The sequence below is a fragment of the Chrysochloris asiatica genome, unplaced genomic scaffold (genome assembly GCF_000296735.1).
Source record: "Chrysochloris asiatica unplaced genomic scaffold, ChrAsi1.0 scaffold00010, whole genome shotgun sequence".
NCBI lineage: Eukaryota > Metazoa > Chordata > Mammalia > Afrosoricida > Chrysochloridae > Chrysochloris > Chrysochloris asiatica.
In genome coordinates this window covers 35,598,658-35,620,819 of record NW_006408528.1, presented here as the reverse complement: position 1 = coordinate 35,620,819, position 22,162 = coordinate 35,598,658, and the positions used below count along the sequence as shown (strand labels likewise).

Sequence of the window (22,162 nt, the reverse complement as noted above, 5' to 3'; positions counted from 1 at the left end):
GTAGCATACCAAACCCGCTGTATTCAAGTTGATTCCATGTCATAGGGTTTCTGAAACTGTAAATCTTTGCGTAAGCCGGCAGCCTAATCTTTCTCCCATGGAGTGGCTGGTGGGTTTGAACCGCTGACCTTGCCGTTAGCAATGCAATACTTACTCACAGTACCAGCAGGGCTCCTTGAGTATCATACAGATACATTTAATGTGACCTTTTTCTTCCCAGGAACATTCTGATTTTCTGGTTATGAAATCATTTGGACATCCCCTGTAGACTTGCCTTTAAAATTAAAGCATGAGATGGTCTTTCTCTCTTGTTCACAAGAGGAAAAGGGCTGACTGTCTTCATGCAAATTAGTCTGCTTTTGTTGAAAACTTCAGGGAACTCATCTATAAAATGTAGACTTAGAAAAGAAAAAGGAAAATGCAGTGCATCTCACTGCTGTTCCTTCAGCCCATATAAGATAGTTTCCCACAGTATGGGCCACTTACCAACAAAAAAAGTCTCCTTAACACAATGCCCAAACTCCAGCAATGCCTTAGAGTGCTTTCAGTGGAGGTGGGGAAGCTAGCTACTCAATACTGTATTATTTCCAGATTGTTTTTTCTTCTTCTTGTAGCATAGGCTGTGTGTCAATGAATGCAGAGAGGTAGAATGGTATTCTAAATTTAAGACCAGCAGTTACAGACATCAGATTTCTAAGTTTCTTTTTGTTCCTCAGGAATTTCTAAAATAAAATATTAAGTAACAATGGTGGTGGTTATGTGTCGTGGAGTTGGTTCCGACTCATAGTGACGCTGCACAGGGTTTCAGAGGCTGTAAATCTTTATGGGAACAGAAAGCCTCATCTTTCTCCCACAGAACAGCTGGTAGTGTAAAAATAATTAGTTAATAACAAGTCAAGATTAGTCCTGTGTGGCATTGAGGATTAATGCACTGGACTGCAAAGTTGGTTTGAACTGCAAGGTTGGTGATTCTTACTCACCAGTTGCTCCTTGGAAACCCTGTACCTGGTCAAGTCAGAACTGACTTGTCGGCACGAACAACAACAACAAACACTTTACAGGCATAACTCATTATTCTGACTTTGTTCATCGAGGCTTCTTTTTTTCCCATTTTAGTGACAATTTCGACAAGCACCTTCTTTGATGGCTTGCTGGTGACTGGGCTATACACATCCACAAGTGTTCAGGCTTCCCAGAGCATCGGAGGTTCTAGTGCGTTTGGATTTGGTGAGTTATCCTGACCTAAGAAACTAGTCATTGTGTCTGTTTTGTGCAGCTTTAGATTTTATTTTGTAGAAAAATTTATCCTAAGACTTTAATATATTTGTTATCTCAGAGAAAATAATCAAAACTGAGTTTTATGTGCTTGTATTTGGGTGAGTTGAAATAAGTCATGTAAATGTGTGGCCAAGTGTGCATCCCGTGGGACTGGCCGTCTGATCCACACATGTGTCTGCTGCCACTGTTCCACTTGGTTCTGTGGGTTCATGTAAATTTTCATGTTTAGTTGCTCAGGTTGCTGGATTTCACTCTGCTGCCCACGTGGTCATTCCGAAATCATCACTCTTAAAACGCTGTGTTAAGTAGAAAGTGTCAGTTTAACTGTGACAAGTAAGCATTGTACAAAGTGAAAGATAGTAGTATTTATTAAAAGGACTGGATTCGATCAGTATCCATAAAAGAACACCATTTAATATTGAAAACATTGATACGGGTTCATTGGCCTTACATCACACATCTGGCAGGTCACTTATGGGAAGAGGCAGAAGGCTACATAATGGTCTCCAATCTTAGAGAGTTTTCGATTTGGAAATCTCCAGTTTAACCATTATGCTGTGAACATGCAAGCTGGGATCTGCAACAACATCAAAAATATAAATGAACATATCTATAGTTCATGTAAGACATGAAACCATGGACTTTACTCCAAAATTGGAAAGTTTACTCCATTGATCAAGTCATTTCTGAGTTACAGTGTCCCTCCGTACAACAGAATGAAGCGCTGCCAGCCCTGAGCCATCCTCACAATTGTTATATGTTTGCGCCCATTCTTGTCACCACTGTGTCAGCCCATCTCACTGAGGGTTGTTGATGTGAGAGAGAATTGCTTTATCAGAGATAGCCATGTGTCAACATTTTATTTTTATCATGGTAAAGAAGGAAAGAATTTTTACCTACTTTTAGTACATGCCCATTTCCAGCAGGAGCACTGCCCTGATGACCCATGGATTGATGTAAGAGCAATAATGTTGGTACTGCATTGCCACTTGGCTTGACCAAAATGAAGATGAGATCCATAGCCTCAGAGCTTAAAAGAACCTTGTTGTCATTGTTCAATGCCATTGAGTTGATTTCAACTCACAGTGACCCCTTATAGGGTTTCTGAAGTAGTAAATCTTTGTGGGAGCAGAAAGCCTTATCTTTCTTCTGCAGAGTGGCTGGTGAACTTCAACTTCTAACCTTGTGGTTTGCAGTCTGGTGTTTATCCTATAAAGCCACTGTGTTCCCTAAAGGAACCTGGAAGTCATTTAATCATAATGTTAAAGTATTTGACCATTGAGAATTTGCCCAATTTTTAAAAGAACCCGAATGATATTTTATAATCTGTTAGTAGTTAATTGGAAGTACTAATAATCATCAGGGAAAAGGAATTCTTCTCAAGTGTAAAAAATTCCATGCGGACTTTTTATGCAGAAATAAAAAGTCATATTACAATCATATGTATGATTTGGTCAAATAGAGGGTCAGCAAAAAAGTGGCAGACTCCTAAAGGGATTGATTACGTGACAGCCACAGAAGTGAGCTCAAACATAGCAACAATTGGGAGGATGACTCAGGACTGGGCAGTGTTTCGTTCTGTTGTGCGGAATTGACTCAACGACACTAGCAACAACAACAACAACAACAACGTATACATATATTGCTGCCTGCTTTGTTAAAACAACTCATAAGCATGGTTGACAGATTTTATAAACAAACATATAAGGAAGGCACTGAGCTAAATAAGAACTTTAGGTAAATCTTTGATTTTTTTTTTTAGTATATGTATGTGAAATTTAGATTCCCTGGGTGGTGCCAGTGTTTAACACATTTGGCAGCTAAACAAATGGTTGAAGGTTTGAGTCCACCCAGAGCCACTTTGGAAGAAAGACCTGATGATCTACATCTGCAAAAACCAGCTGTTGAAAGCCTGCGGAGCACAGTTCTACTCTGACAAGCAGGTTGTCACCATGGGTTGGAATTGACTTAGTGACAGCTGGTCTCATGCAGTATTTGGGACAAAATATTCTGCGTCCTCCCTAGCTCAATTAAACCAAAACCTCTGGGGAGTAGGGCTTGGGAATTGGTCATTTGTAAAGCTAGCCAGGTAGTGGTAACGTTGGCTAAGATTGGGGACTACTTCCCGGGGCCAGTCCCCAGTCCAGCTGCAGGAACCATCACCTGGGAACTGAGAACTGCAGAGTTTTAGACCTCACTGTGGATGGGGACCCAGAGATTATTTTTTTTAAAGAAGCACTCCTGGTAATTTCATTGCAAACTAGCTCTAGTCTAGCAGTGTGGAGTCCTGTTGTGGCACTTTAGTATAAGCTCTGGACTGCTAACCACAAGGTCAGTGGTTCAAACCACAGCCGCTCCTCAGAAACCCATACAGGGTTGCTATGAGTTGGAATCGACTCCACAGCACACAGCCACCACCACCACCAAATATGCAATAGCGGACTTTGCTAGAGGCTAGCTAAGAAATGTCCTGAGTGCTGGAAATGGTGTAATGGAGAGCCTAGAATTAGTCTCGGATGAAGTGGTGTTGGAACTGAGATCTGAAGGATGAGTAAGAGTTCATTAGCTAAGGATCTGTACAAGGTGGGGCCCAGCACACTTGAGGGAAGAAACGGCTTGCAGGGCCTGGAGATGCTCTGTGTTCCAGAAACTGAAAGAAAACTTGGGAGCTGGACTCTGAGGGCACATGGTAAGATTAGAGAGGAGACCAGGGCCTGGCTATTCAGGATGCTGTAAGTTTTTGGTTTGTACACTAAGGCAAGGGACACTGGTTGAAGACTGACTCTATCAGCCTTTCATTTAAAAAAGAACACTCTGGGATCAGCATAGCAACCAAGGCAGAGCTAGGAGTGGATGCAGGAAGACTCTTCCGTGTTTAGAGATCCTGATTTGGCAAAGTTTGTAAGGAGCCCCAGGTGCAGGCTGGTGTAGGCATGGAAGAGAAGCCATGTGTGAAGAGATAAGAGTTCTGTCTGGGCTGAGCAGGCTTGCTCGCAGAACCACCCCCACCATTATTCATTGGATGCCTCAGCCAAGTTGCTTCCTCTTTAGGGTTAAGGTCTGCATCTAAAAGAATGATGATAATGATGCCTCCTTCATAAGACGTAGGGAGCTGTGAGCACTAAATGAGGTGATTTAAGCAAAGCACTTAGTACACAGAGAACACTCTATTAAACTGAGCTGTTCCAAAATTATAAATCTTGGTAACTAAAGCTCTTGATTTTTTTAGCTCAGTAGTTATATTTATTTCCTTGGGGGTGTTGTTGTTATTGTTAGGTGCCATCGAGTCGGTAACGACTCCGAGACCTTATGCACAGCAGAACGAAACACTGCTCAATCCTGGGCCAACCTCACTACTGTGGCCACACTTGAGTCCATTGATGCTGCCACTTGGCCAATCTGTCTCATTGGGGGGTCTTCCTCTTTTTCTCTGACCCTCCAACTTAGAAAACATGATTTCCTTCTTCAGTGACTGGTCCCTCCTGACAATGTGTCTGAAGTATGAGAGATGAAGTTTGGCCATCTTGGCCTCCAAGGAGCACTCTGGCTGCACTTCTTCCAACACGGATCTGTTGGTTCTTTTGGCAGCCCATGGCACCGTCACGATTCTCCTCCGACACCATAACTCAAATGCATCAATTCTTCTTGGGTCTTCCTTATTCACTGTCCAGCTTTTGCATGCATATGAAGTTATTGAAAAATACCACGGCTTGGGTCAGGCGCACCTTAGTCCTCAAGCTGGCATCTTTGTTCTTCAACACTTAAAAAAGGTCTTGTGCAGCAGATTTGCTTAACGCAATACATCATTTGATTTCTTGCCTGCTGCTTCTGTGAATGTTGGTAGTTGATCCAAGAAGAAGGAAGTCCTTGATAACTTCAGTCTTTTCTCCATTGATAAGAATATTGTTTATTGGTCCTTAGGGGTGAGGGCAAGAGACAAAACAATTTTCAAGTGGCATTAATCTCAGGCTTACAGGTTGAAATGATGTGTGAGGGCCTGGCTTATTAAACTATGTCTCATTTGACAGTTTGGAGGCTTTCGAAGTCATTAACAATCATCCACAACCATGTAGTAAACACATCTTGAAAAGACCTAGTGAATGTATGTATCAAATTACCTCAGACTTTTTGCTACAAAGCTATGCAAAAAAAAAACACCAAAAAAAACCTAAGAAAGAAATTGTTAGAAATTATACACAATGCTCAAGCTTCAAGGCATTTTCTATGATGGCTTTACAAGTTGTAAATAGTCAGTTTGGGTGTATTTTGTATTTAGCATGTATTTTGATTAGCTTTAATTGGACTTAGGCTTCTTCTTTCAACCTTGTATTATTTGTTTGACAGGCTGGAGAAGTTTCTGAACATAGGGACTGCCTAACAATAGTAGTTCGACTTCCGTGATAAAATGCTCGTTCTCCCACTAGACAGTTGGCATTTTCATAGGGCTGATTTTTTTATATGAATGCAGTGAGACAAGAACTTTTAAAAGTTCCAGTAATGTCCAAATAAATTTGTGTATATTTATATGCTAGCAGTCGTTAGTAGGAGTCTTGGTGTAGCACTGTAGGATAAGCACTGGACTGGTAACCACAAGGCTGGTGGTTCAAACCCACCAGCTGCTCCTCTGAAACTCTGTATGGGCTCACTATGACTTGAAACTGACTTGACAGCACTTAACAATAAGGAGTTATTAGTAAGTTCAAAAGCAGAATGTGCTATATGCCTGAATATTGTTGAACAGAACAAATATTCATGAGTAATGTTTTTGAATGGAAACCAGGAGGTAGATTGTCTTTGTAGATAAGATGGTCACTTTGGGAAGCAGCCACTTTAGTCTTTTGGTGTTTGGTTTAACATATTCTTTAAAATTGAAAAAGATTTAATTTGGTTAGTATGCAGATAGGAAAGTGGAGAAAACTTGTAGAAGGTAAAATAAGAGTTGCCGTTTAGCAGTTTTAGTATGATGAAACTGAAATAATAGTGTGTCATTCTTTGATCTAGAACAAAAGAGTTATTGAGTACATAAACTATTATTAGGCGGTGACTTTTGATGGAGTGCTAAGCAAACATGATTTCTTTGGCCTTTTCCCAGCATATTGTAGGATTACTGTGTAATGCGCATTAAGTAGCTGTGACAAATAGTGCAAAGTAAAGTGTAAGTAAATACTTCTACTTCTGAAAGTTTTCTCCCCTTCATTTTAATTCTGCTCATTACACTTAAATTTATAGCCACTCTTTTGAATATAAAATGTGTCTGTGACCGGCCAAAATAGGCTATAATTATCCTTACGATACTGTTTTATAAATGTAATTCTACTAACAGTCTTTTATGCAAAACCAGAATTCTTTAAAATGTATGCTTCACTGACCAAAAATAGACACATGCCTAATAGCCAGACATACATGAAAACAATAGTTATGCAAAAGATGACTGTAAGCCAGCAGTGCGTGATTTGAGATACCTCCTTTTGCTTGTCAATATAAGAAAACATGCTGCCCTAGGGAAGTGTGATGTTTAATTATGGATATTTCATTGTGCATCCCAGAAAAAAGAAAGAAAAATGCTTCCCTCTCATCTCTGGCTTTGAGTTCCAGCTCAATCATGTAAATCTTGAAGACTCATTGTGGATGCTAAATGAAGGGCTATTTGAATATCCTTTCATGCAAAATTGTTAATTTTTCAGGAGCTGAAATGCATTTTACTCAATATTTAGTATTCTGGCTCTAAAACCTAGAGATTTTACTCTATTTTTCGTAATCTGGCTCTAAAACCTGAGAACTATGTTTGCAGTGCTGATGAATAATAGCCATTCTTCAAATGGTCAGACCTTGCATAAATTAAACTTTTGTACTAGGCAATGCTTAGATAATTTTGCTTAGCTGATACATCAGCTGTTTTAACAGTTTTTCTTGTAAACTTTTGTGTTAATTTCCTATGTGTTTAATTTCTTCTTTTGTGATAATTAGATATCCTAAATTCAATAACATGCTAAGTTACAAAACTCTTAAAATGGCAAGATTTGATCATCCTTGTTTTTAGGAAAATGTAATAAATCGATAAAAGATTTTTTTTTCTATTTTGTTTTTTTCTCTTCAGCATTCCATAACCATGTCATATAAAAATTTAATGTTTTCAACATTATCTTTAAAACCATATTAGAATTATAGAACTTAATCATGTAGTTTTTTCCAATATGATTCAACATTAACTTTAGGTGAATTAGGTGTATAAGAAGGCTGTGGAAAAATTCCCTTATCTTTTAATTCCAGTGTTCTATAAACTTTCTGAAGTGTCCTCATATTTATAAAACAATTAAATTTGAATGTCTAAAGAAAGACTTCAAATTTAAGTAATTTCCATATTGTTCACTGTTGTGTTTAGTTGATTTCAGCTCACAGCAGCCCTATATATTGATAACTGTTGTTGTTAAGTGCTGTCGAGTCAGTTCTGACTCATAGCAACCCTCTATAGGGTTTCCAAGGAGCGGCTGGTGAATTTGAACAGCTGACCTCGCAGTTCAAACCAACCTTGCAGTCCAGATCATTATGCCGCAGGAAAAATGTGTACTTCAATACACTTAGATTTTATATTGTTGTTAGATGCCATCTAGTTAGTTCTGACTCATAGAAACCCTACGTACAATAAACTGAAATACTACGAGGTCCTGTGTCATCCTCACAATCATATTATGTTGCAGCCACTGTATCAATTCATCTCCCTGAAGGTTTTCTCTTTTTAACTGACCCTCTACTTTACCCAGCATGATGTCCTTCTCTAATAATGTCCAAAGTATGTGAGAGAAAGTCTTGCCATCCTCCTGTCTGAGGAGCATTTTGACTATATTCCTTCCAGGACAGATTTGTTCATTCTTTTGGCAGTCTCTGGTATATTCAGTACTGTTCTCCAGCACCATAATTCTAAGACATCTGTCTTCTTTCTTCATTGTCCAGCTTTTGCATACATACAATTGAAAATGTCACGATCAAAATGCAAGTTTTTGTTGCTATTGTGTTTCATTGACACCAAAAATAAAAGTGCATGGTTTTATTTAAGCTAACTTTTGGTTATCCTTCACATTAAGACTAAGTAGAACCTTTCACAACTAGCTAATTATCCTTTCCCCACACCTACGTCCAAGTTTTAGCTACAGCTGTGTCGTTAGGTGTTCTTTTGGGTAACTATGAAACCACAAATAAATACTCTGAATACATCTCCTATTTAGCCTTAATATTTGTAAAAAAAGTAGCCATTTTTAACTTTCATTAAATAAGAGTGGAGTCCTGGTGTGGCGCTGTGGGATAATGCACTGGACCGCAAGGTTGGTTTGGACCACAAGGTCAGCAGTTTAAGCTCACCAGTTGCTCCTTCAGAACCCTATACAAGGTTGCTGTGAGTCAGAACCTACACACAATGGCACTTAACAACAACAACAATATAATAGTGGGAGTCCTGGTGTGGCGCTGGACTGCAAGGTCACTTTGAGCCACAAGGTTGTTAATTCAAACTCACCAGCCACTTCTTGGAAACCCTATACAGGATTGTTATGAGTTGGAACTGACTCGATGGCACGTAACAACAACAAATAATAGTAGTATTTACTGACTAGACTAAATTATGCTTATAAGCTTGTTACATTTATTTTGTATGTCTCATTACAAAGAACTGCAAAAGAAATGCAATGTAAACATAGTTGAGGGAGTCAAAGTTATGACCTTTTACTTGGAGTGGTCAGTGATCTATAATTAACAAGGTGACTCTAGGTTAATTAAACAAATTACTTTAGCCAGTGGTACAAAGACTATATTTGACAGATAAAATTGTCAATAATTTTTCATATTTACAGAGTATTAGTCTAACCATTTGGGTATGTTGGCATTACCTTCATTAAGAGACAGTATATCTAATATGCATTTAATATAGGACAAAGAATGGCCTATATCTCCATTTCTAAATAACTAGCTTGTGAATACCCATTGCCAAGGAGTTGGTTCTAAGGGACAGTGACACCGTAGGACAGAGTAGAACTGCATACCGGTTTGAAAATAGCCACTTACTCAAAGAGTGGACATGATGAATATAAAGCTCTGTTGAGTTGTTTTAATCAACTGATTGATGAAACAAATAGTTCAGGAGCAACAGAAGGACATGAGATGCAGGCCCAAGTTGAGGAGTTAGTAGAAAAAGGCAACTTAGGGCAGTGGGTCATTACCTGCCCTCTATAGTTAGGCAGCTTGAGTTCTGTTCCTGGCCTGACCACATGCTAATTTGGGCCACATACTCCCCTTTCCTGAGTCTCAGTGTCTGCATTTGTAAAATCAGGATATTGTTGAGTTCACCAAGTGGTTGGGTGGATTAAATAAGATGAATATTCAAGTGCTTAGATATTATATGCTCAAAAATAGTTAGGTATTGTGTTGTTGTCGTTGTTGTTAAGTGCCATCTAGTCAATTCCGACTCTGTATAGGGTTTCTGAGGAGCAGCTGGTGAGCTTGAACTGCTGACCTTGCAGTTCAAACGGCTTTGCAGTCTGGCACATTAACCCACAGCGCCACACCAGGACTCCTTAGGTATTGTGTAAAGACTCAGAAATAAGCAAATATTTTTCTTTGAGATGGAAAAAAAAACAAGAAAGGTCAAGAGGTAGATAATTTGAAAGGAGAGCATTTGACTCTAATGCTGGGCAGAAGGCACCTGATTTCTGATCTATAAAATTTAGAGCTGGACCAGACCTTTACTAGAGCATGGTTCAGCCTTCACCCCTAATGCATAAGGAAGGAAACAAATCAAAAATCAACTCACTACTGTCGAGTCAGTTCCAATTCATAGCAATCCTATAGGACATAAAGCATTTTCAAGACTGTAAATCTTCACAGCCTTATCTGTCTCCTGTGGAGCAGCTGGCAGGTCTGAACCGTCAACCTCTAGTTAGCAGCCCAACACTTAACCTGCTTTACCACCAGGACACGTTTTTATGAAGCATAAGTGGTGGATATGAAATGACATAGTGTTCAGTCAATTCAGTTCAATTCACACAACAAAGCCACCATTTAAAAAATATGCAGTTCACACAACAGAATAATATACACATAGTTGAAGAATAATGACGAATCTGCAAAATTCTTCACAACATGGATGAACCTGGAGGACATCATGCTGAGTGAAATTAGTCAATTACAAAAGGATAAATATTGTATGAGACCATGGCTGTAAAAAGTTAGAAAAGATTTTCTTGCTAAAGGTTACAGAGTGGGTGATGAGGAGGGGAAAAGGGAAAGTAAATACAGGTAAATACTGTTAACAGATGGTGCACGGTTCAATCGTAATGACACAAAGTGTTTAATTTGCTGAATGTGGAACTGGTGGTATGTAAACCTTCAGTAAATTCACAGTGAAAACTTTTACAACAGTTACAAAAAAAAGTGCAGTTGGGTGGGTTTTAGTATATTCACTGTGTTGTGAACCACAGAAAGGAACTTCATAACTCTTAGCCCTCGGTTCCAAATCCCCTCTCCTCCCATCCCCCGGCAATTTACTTTCTGTCTCATTAAATTTGCTGGTTCTGAAGATTTCCTTTAAATGGAGCCTATAATCTGTGAGCCTTTGTGTCTGGCTTCTTTTACTTTGCAAAATAATTTCAAGGTTTATTTTTAGGCTGTATAAAGGAGCTCTGGTAGCGTAATGGTTACGAATCGGGCTGCAAACCTTAATGTCAGTGGTTCGAAACTACCAGCCGCTCCGTGGGAGAAAGATGAGGCTTTCTACTCCCGTAAAGATTTACACCCTCGGAAACCCTGTACAGGGTCACTATGGGTCAGAACTGACTCGATGGCACTTAACAACAACATCAGTACTCTATTTCCTTGAAAAAAAAAATCCATTGTATATATATATATTCATCAGCTGATGAACGTTTGGCAATTCTCAGATTATTAAAAAGAGTGAAAAAAGTCAACCCATTGCCTTCGATTCAATTCCGACTCAAGGCAACCCTCCCGGACATAGTAGAATTATTCCTTATGGTTTCTGAAACTGTAAATCTTTACCAAAGCAAATAACCTCGTTTTTCTCGCTGGTGGGTTTGAACCTCAACCTTATTGTTAGCAGCTGGAATCTTAACCCACGGTGTCCCCAGGACACCTTTAAAGAATTGTTGTTGTTGTTGTTGTGTGCCCTCTATTTAGTTCTGACTCATGACGACCTTGTATTGAGTTTTCAAGAGCTTCTGGTGGGTTTGAACTGCTGGTGGGTTGCCAGTCCGATTGAAAACGAAGTTTAAGGAATATACAGCAGTATGGTCAACAACTTCCTTAAATATTTATCAGCAGCTTTATAAAGTTCTTAAGGCCCAGAATACTTAGCCTGTTCCATGGCTCCTATCTGAAAAATGGAAAACTTAGAAATCAAGCTGAAGTACTCTGATGTCTGCCCTCTTTCCGTGCAAGAAGGATTAGCCCCAATTGTTGTGTTTTACTGCAGGGTTCTCTCCCTTTGGCCTCAGTTTAAACCATGAGATGCAAAATCTAAGCCAGTTCACTCATATTAATTTAGCTATAATTTAGAATTGGCTTTCACCCATTTTAGCCCACCTCTTCATGAGCTGGATCCAAGACACCTGCAAATGTTTGGGAGTTCTGGCTGTTACCCTCCACAAAGGTTCAGGGAAATCAGAGCAGTGAGGCAGAGCTGTGTTCCAGGTGTGTATTTTAGGCCTTCATCCCAACAGGCTCACATGATCTTGGGTTCCAAGAAAGAATAAAGAGAGCTAATACCTATCAAAGACTTCCTATGCGCTAGATGTGTTACAGGTATTAACTCTTATTATTTTGCCCTAACAAAAGGCCTACTATAATTATCCTTATTTTGTAGATAAAAAATCTGAAGCACAGACAGGTAACTTACCCAAGGTCATGCTTAGGAAGTTGGAAAGCTATTAATTCAAATCCAACTCCATAACATCTGATTGTGCTCCCCAATTTTAGACTAAGACAGCTTGAGCTGGTTTCTACTATAAACCAGAGAACTTTGCCTCAGAAACGCCCTCTTAGGTGTAGGCCCTGACTACCTCTCAACCCTGACTCTTGCTCAACCTCCTCCCACTCCTACCACACACACACACCCTGTACTTCAGTCAGAATAACTATACAGCTCTAAAATGCCGAGTTTAAACCTCTGTGCTCTTGTTTGTTTTTGTTGTCATGTTGTCCTCAAGTCAGTTCTGACTCATAGAAACACTAGAGGACAGAGTAGAACTGCCTGTAGGATTTCCAAGGATTTAATCTTTCCTGAAGGAGACGGCACATCTTTCTCCCACCGAGTGACAGGTGGGTTTGCACTGTAAACCCTTCAGTTAGCATCTGAGCTCTTAACCACAATGTCAGGCACTTGTTTGTTGTTGTTGTTAAGTGCCATCAAGTCGATTCCAACCTGTAGTGACCCTGTATGGGGTTTCCAAGGAGCAGCTGGTAAGCTTGAACCACCAACCTTGCAGTTCAAACGACTTCGCAGTCTGACGCATTAGCCCACAGCGCCACACCAGGACTCCAGGTCCTCATTTAGGGTCCTTGAATTTCCTCTGGCTCTGCCTACAGGGAAAACATTCTGTCTTCTTTTATGGTCTCTTTCCTGACCCACTTCCTCCCTGGTGCTTGTTAGCCCTCCTCTCTGGCCCTGATCCTGTGGAACTTTTATTCCTTCCTCCATGCTCCACTCTGTTCTCTTAACGGACCTCCACTAGCCCCCTTTAACTCTATATTGAATTTAATTGTTAAAAATCTTGCTTTTACCTCTTTAAGGATAAAAAAGTTGGTCTAGTCATGTTGGCTTCCAATCACACGTAAATAAGTATGCAGTAAACATTTCCTGAGTGCATAAACAGTAAAGATCTTTGAACACTAATGGGGTCTTTAAGTCCTGAAGTGATCATTTATTTTATAAATGTACATGTATGTGCAAGTGTGAGAGAGAGGGAAGAGAATGCTGTAAATCTGAGAATATTTAAGAATATATATGTGTGTATACACATCTATACAAGCATTTTAAACTATACAAACACACATAAATTTTTTCATCAGAGGTCCTAGGGATATTTACCATCCTGGCTACTACCACTTTGTCCCTTACTCTCCTGCAGCTGATAGACACCATTGCCTTCAGATGAAGGGTCCTGGTGTGGTGCTTCAGGATAAGCACTCGACCTCAAGCTTGGTTTGAACCACAAGTAATAGGTTTTACAGTTCAAACTCACCAGCCACTCCTCGGAAACCCTATACAGAGTCGCTATGAGCCAGAACTGACTCAATGGGCTCAGCAGCAATAGAATCAAGATGATAGAAAGTATCTTAAGAGATTTTTCAGTTCATAATATCTTCCACCAAAACCAAACCCATTGACATCAAGTCAACTCCAACTCCTAGTGACCCTATGTTATTACTAAGGACCATCAAGTCGGTTCCGACTCATTGTTGTTGTTGTTGTTAAGTGCCTTCGAGTCGGAGCCGACCCATAGCGACCCTGTACAGGGTTTCCGAGGGTGTAAATCCTTACGGGAGTAGAAAGCCTCATCTTTCTCCCGTGGAGCGGCTGGTAGTTTCGAACCACTGACCTTAAGGTTCGCAGCCCAGTTCGTAACCACTACGCTACCAGAGCTCCGACTCATAGCAGCCCTATAAAGCAGCTGGTGGGTTTGAATCCCTGACTTTGTGGTCCACAGCCCAGTGCTGATCCTGCAGTGCCATACCAGGAGTCAAATTCATGTGCTCTGAATCATTCAGTTGGTTGCTTATAAATAACAAAATCAGTAAGTGCACTTGTAGAGTAGGTTTTGATGGAAGTTGCCATTTGTTAAGTGCCGTAGATTTGGTTTTGACTCATAGTGACCCTGTGTAGGGTTTCCAAGGCTGTTAAAATCTCTGAAGGAGCAGAAAGCCTCATTTTTCTCCCATGATGTGGCTGATGGGCCTTGTGGTGCATAACCCAGTGTTTATCCTTTGCCATACAAATTGTAGTTTTTGAAATTATTTTGGTATACAATTTTTCCTGCTTCAGTGTTACACGTTTTATTTCTGAAGCAATTCTTTTTGTCTTGAAAAAGTGTAACATCGCTTCTGTGATGAAAAGAAGACATTTGCCCAAATCAGGGAAGAGCAGGAGTCAATGTGTGGCTGCTGCTGACAAGGCCATTTTCTCCTGTTCTTAATTAATTTTGAAGAAGAATTGTAGAAAATCAGTTTCTGTAAATGAAGCCTTAGCTCTCACCAGATAAACAGAGCTCCAGGAATACTTGTCTCTCTCTTTCTTAAATAATAATTAGAACTGAACTTAGGAACTTCGGGGCTTAGCTGATAAGAGACGCCGTTTGTTAGCACTGTGAAACATTTCAGACTTTGTGTGTTATAACTGGAGGCAAGATCGAAGCACATGCTTGAGAGAGAAGACTCCAAAGGTTGACTCTGACCTTGCGGTCATGTCACTTGTAAGTTTACTCTTGAGGCTTCCCAGCCCTTTCCTTGGGCTCCAGATAAGGGACAAATGAGTTTATGTTCCTTGTTCCCAGTAATTGATTCTTAAATACTCTTGGATGAAGTTGGGCAGTAAAGACAAGAACCACATAAAATAATTTTACTAGTATTTCCTAAAAAAAAAAAATTCAGATAGTTCTCTCTCAAATCTTAAAAATACCATGAAAGTAAGTTCTTGGCATCTCATGGAAAATAGTTGTGGCTACACGTGTGAATAAGAAACTAGATGTAGGAGTCCCCAGACGATACTTCACTGAATGCCAGTTACAGTTCCACTCTTGTCTTCTGTTTTGTAGTTTGTATTCAACCCTCTGATGCTGAATTTTGCATTTCGCCCTCATAGACATGTGGGCTGCTTTTTGAGGCAAGCACACAACTAAATTACTGTTTTCAGGACTCTGAGTATCTGAATGGAAAGATACTTGTTAGCGTGGGAGTTGCCATTTTGTAAAAGAGAATAGCAAAAAATTGTTAATGTTTTGGTAAAAGTTCAGGCTGAGCTCCCCTCCTGATTTTCTTCCTACATGTTTTCATACATCAGAACCATGTTGTTATTATTTCTAATTAATTATGTTATTTCTGGTTCTCTTTCAGAAAAGTTCTTCCCCACATGAACCTCTAGCAAATAGAAAATTAAGGGAAAACAAATGTAGCTATCAGAGATCATGTTCTGTGAAGATATTTTGCTTATTCCTATTTGTTTTCTTTTTAAAAAACAACTATTTATACTATGGGAAGGTTCTTTTTAAGCCTATTGGATTTTTAAAGTGTATGATATAATAGCTTTTTACACAAAATTATAGCAAACAGAGAGAAATTGAACTTATGTTACTAATAAAAGACTAACTCAATTGGGGTGTTGGCTTTCTGTTTCTAGACAATGAGACGAATGGCCAGTTCTAGAGTAATTATGAGGGTAGTGAAGTCTCCTTTGAGCCCCTAGTTTCTGCCCTTTTCCCTCTCTCTTTCTTTTTGTCTCCATTTCAAAAGGAAGCTGATATCAGCCACATCTTAGAGTGAACTTAAATGTGTTGTATTAATAACAGCTTTTCCCACGCTGTGTACCTTGCAAGTGTTAGTGTCTTTTGACATATTAATAGGTTTTACATGGAAAAAGATAATTGTGTGTGTGTGTTTTAAAGCTTGGAATATGCTCGTTAAAGTTAAACACTGTGTCTTAGAGTCTTTAATATACTTTAAAAAATTAAAATATAATTCACATAACAAAGTTCACCAATTTAAAGAGTATAATTTGATAATCTCTTTGTGTTTTAGTATATTCACTGTCTTATACATCTGTCATCACTATCTAATTCTAGAATACTCCCATTATGTACAAAGGAATCCTTGTACCTATTAGCAGTCGTTCTCAACACTGCCCCCCCTTCTTTGCATTCCCTGGCAATCATTAATCTACTTGTTGTCTCTATGAATTTGTCTATTTTGGACATTTTATATAAATGAAATCACAAAATATATGACCTTCTGTCTGAGTGTTTTCAGTTAACATAATATATTCATGGTTTATCCATGTTTTTGTTGTTGTTAGGTGCCATCGAGTTGGTACCGACCCATAGCGACCTTTGCACAGCGGAACTAAATATTGCCCAATCCTTCGCCAACCTCACTACTGTTGCCACGCTTGAGTCCATTGATACTGCCACTTAGCCAGTCCATCTTGTTGGGGGTCTTCCTCTTTTTCTCTGACCTTCCACCTCACCAAACATGATATCCTTCTCCAGCAACTGGTCTCTCCTGACAATATGTCTAAAGTATGAGAGACAAAGTGTGGCCATCTTGGCCTCCAAGGAGCACTCTGACTGCGCTTCTTCCAAAACGGATCTATTGGTTCTTCTGGCAATTGGTTTTTGTCTCTTAGTGACCCTGTGCACAACAGGACAAAACACTGCCTTGTCCTGAACCAACCTCACACTTGTTGTTATGCTTGAGTCCATTGTTACCACTGTTTCGGTCCATCTCATTGATGGTCTTCCTCTTTTTTTGCTGACCCTTCACTTTCCCACACATGATGTCCTTCTCCAGGAACTGATCCCTCCTGATACATCTCCAAAAACTGAGAGACAAAGTCTCACCATTCACCCTTCTAAGGTATATTATGGTTGTACTGTGTGCTTCTGGCAATCCACAGTACTTTTGATATTCTTTACCAATACCATAATTCAAATGTATTGATTATTCTATAGTCTACCTTATTCATTGTCCAACTTTCACATGCATATGTTATTGTTGTTAAGTGTTGTGGAGTCAGTTCCAACTTGTAGGACCCTGTATAGGGTTACTGAGGCTTTAAGTCTTTGAGGGAGCAGAAAGCCTCCTCTTTCTCCCATGGAGCGCCTGGGGAGCTCGAACCTTGGACCTTGTGGTTTGCAGTCCTCATACATATGAAGCAGTTGAAAATACCATGGTTTGGGTCAGGCACAGCTTAGTTCTAAAAGTGACATCTTTGCTCTTGAACACTTTAAAGAGGTCTTTTATACCAGATTTGTTTAATACAATCAGTTATTTGAATTCTTGACTGCCACTTCCATGAGTTGATTTTGGATCCAAGTAAAATGAAGTCTTTGACAACTTCAATCTTTTTTCCACTTATCATGATGCTATTTATTGGTCCGTTTGTGAGAATCTTTGTTTTCTTTACAATGAGGTCCAGTCTATACTGAAGGCTATAGACTTTAATCTTCATTAGAAAGCATTTGAAGTCCTCTCTGACTCCAGCAAGCAAGTTTGTGTCATCTGTATATCACAGATTGTTTATGAGTCTTCTTCAAATCTGATGCTATGCTCTTCTTCATATAATCCAGTTTCTTGGGTTATTTGATCAGCATACAGATTGAATAAATATGGATGCAATACAGATAAATAAAGGATGCAGTCCTGATTTGAAACCATTTTTTATTTCCTTGTTCTAGTTGAATGACTGCCTCTTGATCTATGTACAGGTTCTTCATGAGCACAGTTAAGTGCGCTGGAATACCCATTCTTCACAGTATTATTCAAAGTTTGTTATGATACACACAGTTGAAAGCCTTTGCATAGTCAATAAAACACAAGCAAACATCTTTCTGGTATTCTCTGCTTTCAGTTAAAAGCCACCTGATGTCATCAATAATATTCCTTATTCCACATCCTCTTATGAATTTGTCTTAAATATTTGACAGCTGCAGCCATTTTTGAATTATCTTCAACAGAATTTTATTTGTATGTGATATTAATGATATTGTTCGATGATTTCCTCATTGCGTTGGGTCACGTTTCTTTGAACTGCACACAAATATGGATCCCTTCCAATTGGCATAGATGAGTGCCTCCAGCACTGCTTGAGTTTGTTGAAATATTTCAATTTGTATTCCATTAATTCCTGGAGCCTAGTTTTTCACTGTTGTCTTCAATGCAGCTTGGACTTCTTCCTTTGGTGCTATTGGTTTCAGATCTTACAGCACTTCTTGAAACAGTTGGGCATAGGCCACTTATTTTAGGTACAGAGACTTTGTGTATTCCTTCCATCTTCTTTTGATTTTTCCTGTGTCATTCAGTAGTTTGCCCATAGAATCCTTCAATATTTCAAGTTGAGTCTTGAATTTTTTTCTTCAGTTCTTAGAGCTTGAGAAATGCAGAACGTGTGCTTCCCTTTTGGTTTTCTAATTCCAAGTCTTTGCACATTTCATATAAGACTTTGTCTTCTTGAGCTGCCCTTTGAAATTTTCTGTTCAACTCTTTTACTTCATCATTTCTTCCAGTTGTTTTAACTTCACTATGCTAAATAGCAAGGTTCAGAGTCTCTTCTGACACCCATTTAGTCTTTTCTTTCTTTCCTGTCATTTTAATGACCTGTTGTTTTCTTCATGAATGAAATTCCTGATTTCATCCCACAACTCTTCTGGGTTTTGGTGATTTGTGTCTAATGCTTCAAATCTTTCTTCAGATGATCTCCAAATTCAAGTGAGATATGTTCAAGGTCATGTTTTGACTCTCATGGACTGGTTTCAATTTTCTTTAGCTTCAGCCTGAACTTGAATATGAACAATTGATGGTCTGCCCTGGCCCTGTTTTGGCTGATCATATTGAGCATTTCTATAGTCTCTCCCACAGATGTAGTCAGTTTGATTTCTGTGTATTATCTCTGGTGAGGTCCGTATGTATAGTGCTGTTTATGTTGTTGAAGAAGAGTATTTGCAATGGATAAGTTGCTGGTCTTTTAAATTTGTTTTATGCGGTATCCAGGGTCATTTCTATTACAAAAGTAATATTTTCCAACTATGGTCCCCCCCCACTTGTTTCTAATAATCACACTCCAGCACCAGTTATTATTAATGCATAATGGTTACCTTGATTTTAAACTGAAGAAGTTTATAGAATTAGTCAATTTTATCATCATTGGCTTTAGTGGCTGGTGTGTGGATTTAAATAATAGTCATATTAACTGGCCTTCCTTGGATGTGTGTTGATATTATTCTATCATGGAGAGTATTGTACTTTAAGCTAGATCTTGAAATGCTCTTTTTGACAATAAATGCAATGCTGTTCCTCTTCAATTTGTGGTTCCCATGCTGTAGGATAAATGGTGCACTGCTAACACAAGATCAACTGTTCCAACCCACCAACCACTGTACGGGAGACAGAGGAGGCTTTCTGTTCCTGAAATGATTTCTAGCCTTGATAATGCTATGCAGGTCACTGTGAGTCAGAATTAACTTGATAGCAGTGTGTTTGTTTTTGTGTCCATCATAATTTGAAAACAATCATTTTTTTTACTTCTTTTTGTTAAGTATTTCCAAAACATTTAGTTCATATAGAGAAACTTTCTTAAGAAGTATTCCTTTTTTCCCCTCTTTATGTAACATTTCATGAAGTTTCTATTAGGATAGTAAACAGATTAGGGAGCAAACACCAGGTAGGCTCTCATATCTACTGGTGGCAGCACAGAAAATCAAAAATAAAAGCAGCTATTGCCTACTCTCCTCTATGTGTGACTGGATGTGACTGAATGAGTTTATAAAAGAAGCATTCTGTCACAATAAAATGAGTTTATATTATGTATAGGAGCTCATCTAATGAGCTGGTGTTATTTTTAAAATGAACTTAATTTTAATTTTGATTGAGGTAATGGTGATCTACTTTTTGACATTTCCTTATGAAAAATTTCAACTATGCAGCAAAATTGAAAGAATTTTCTAAAACACCCACCTAGGTAAAATATACTTAAACATGAAGTGTACAAACTTTAATACATCAGGTGAGTTTTGAAAAGTGAACCCACTACCTAAACCTGCTACCTTCAGGTCGATTCCCATGGGGTATCTAAGGCTGTAATCTTTACTGACTGAAACTGCCTGCCATGCCTTTCTCCTGAAGAGTAGTTTCGGGGTTCACACTGGCTACCTTTTGGTTAGTAGACAAGTATTTAATCACTGCTGCCACCAGGACTCCTGAAAAATGCACACACCTGTGTAACCTGAACTTTTATCAGAATATAATCAAACTATGTGTTGCATTAGGCAAATCTGCTGCATAAGACCTTTTTAAAGTGTTAAAGAGCAAAGATGTCAGTTTGAGGATTAAGGTGCACCTGACCCAAGCTATGATCTTTTCAGTAACCTTACATATATGTGAATGTTGAACACTGAATAAGGAAGATCACAGAAGAATTGATGCATTTGAGTTAATGGTGTTGGAGAAGAATATTGAAGGTACCATGCTCTGCCAAAAGAACAAACCAGTCTGTGTTAGAAGAAGTACATCCAGAGGCTCTTTGAAGCCAGGATGGCCAGACTTCGTCTCTCATATTTCAGTCCCTGAATATCATGTTTGGTAAAGTGGAGGATCAGAGAAAATGAGGCAGACACCCAATGAGATGGCACAGTGGCAGCAGCAATAGACTTAAATTTAGCAATGTGAGGTTGGTGCAGGATGGGGCAGTGTTTCATTCTGTTGTGCATAGGGTTGCTGTGAGTGGGTACCAACTCAGTGGCACCTAACAGCAACAACAACATGAGTCAGAAATGACTCAAAGGCACTTAACAATAGCAACATATTTTAGTTGGAGTTATGGTGTGGTGCTTTAGAATAAACACTGGACTGCTAATCACAAGGTTGGTGGTTCAAACCCACCATTCTCTCCTGGGAAACCCTATACAAGTTGAGTCGATATGCTATGAGTTGGAATCAACTCGATGGCACTTAACAACAAGAAGTAGTCTAATTTTGCCTGTTTTAGAACTTGACATAAATGAAGTCATTCAGTATGCCCTCTTTTGTGTAAGCCTTCTTTTACTCACTGTGATGATTTGGACATTCATCCATGTTATATGTATCAGTAGTTTGGTCTCGTTTTAAAAATTATTGCTGGGTAGTATTCCTTTTATTCGTGCTTCTATTATTATGGGAATTGTGGTGTGGCGCTATAGGATAAGCACCAGACTGCAAGTTTGATTTGAACCTGAGGTCAGAGGTTTAAACCTACCAGCTCCTCAGAAACCCTATAGAGGGTTGCTGTGGATCAGAACCGACTCGACACCAATTAACAACAATAACAATTATTGTACACTAGGATTGTTTATTGTTTTGGGTTTTTATGAATGTAGTATGACCATTCTTATACAAGTCACTTTTCAGAATGTAAATTTTGATTTCTACTGGATAAGTACCTAGTAGTGATTTTGCTGGGTTTTGTTTATAAATAATTGTCAGATTTTTTTCTAAAATGGTTATACCATTTTACGTTCTTACCAACATATTATGAGTTGCAAATGTGCTATGTCTTCATCAACAATGGATGCCATCAGTCTTCATAATTTTTGCCCTTTTGGTGGGTATGTAATGGATATTATTGTGGTTTAATTTGCATTTCTTAGATGACTAATTATGCTGAGTACTGTTTCATGTGCTATCGATAGTTCTTTGGCCAAGTATCTATCTAGATCTTATGAGCATTTCAAAAAATTGAGTTGTTTGTTTTTTTCATTAGTGAGCCAAAGGAGTTTGTTGTGTGTTCTGGATACCAGTCCTTTATCAGACATGTATTCTGTGGATTCCCCCCCCTCCCATTCTTTAACTGTTTTGTTCATTTTCTTAATGATTTCTTATGATGAGTTGTTGTTGATGATAAGTGCCTTCAAGTAGGTTCTGACTCATAGTGACCCTGTATAGGATTTCTAAGGAGCGGTTGGTAAGCTTGAACTGCCTACCTTATGGTTCAAACTGACCTTGCAGTCCAGTGCCTTAACCCATAGCACCACACCAGAAATTTTAAATTTTGATGAACTCTAATTTGCAGTTCTTTTCTCTATGGTTATTTCTGATTTGCATTGATTCTGGCAGTGGCTTGCTTAACAGAACACAGACAGTA

The 22,162-nt window shown here is 38.9% G+C and overlaps 1 protein-coding gene across 2 annotated transcripts in view; it reads left to right on the top strand.

Moving 5' to 3' along the window:
* The window catches only part of RELN (reelin), a 646,525-nt gene that overhangs the window by 98,143 nt on the left and 526,220 nt on the right, over positions 1–22,162 (top strand). For both annotated transcript variants that reach the window (XM_006834371.1, XM_006834372.1), the window contains exon 2: positions 1,117–1,227. In XM_006834371.1, the coding sequence (XP_006834434.1) occupies positions 1,117–1,227 (111 nt within the window). The remainder of the gene's footprint in view (positions 1–1,116; positions 1,228–22,162) is intronic.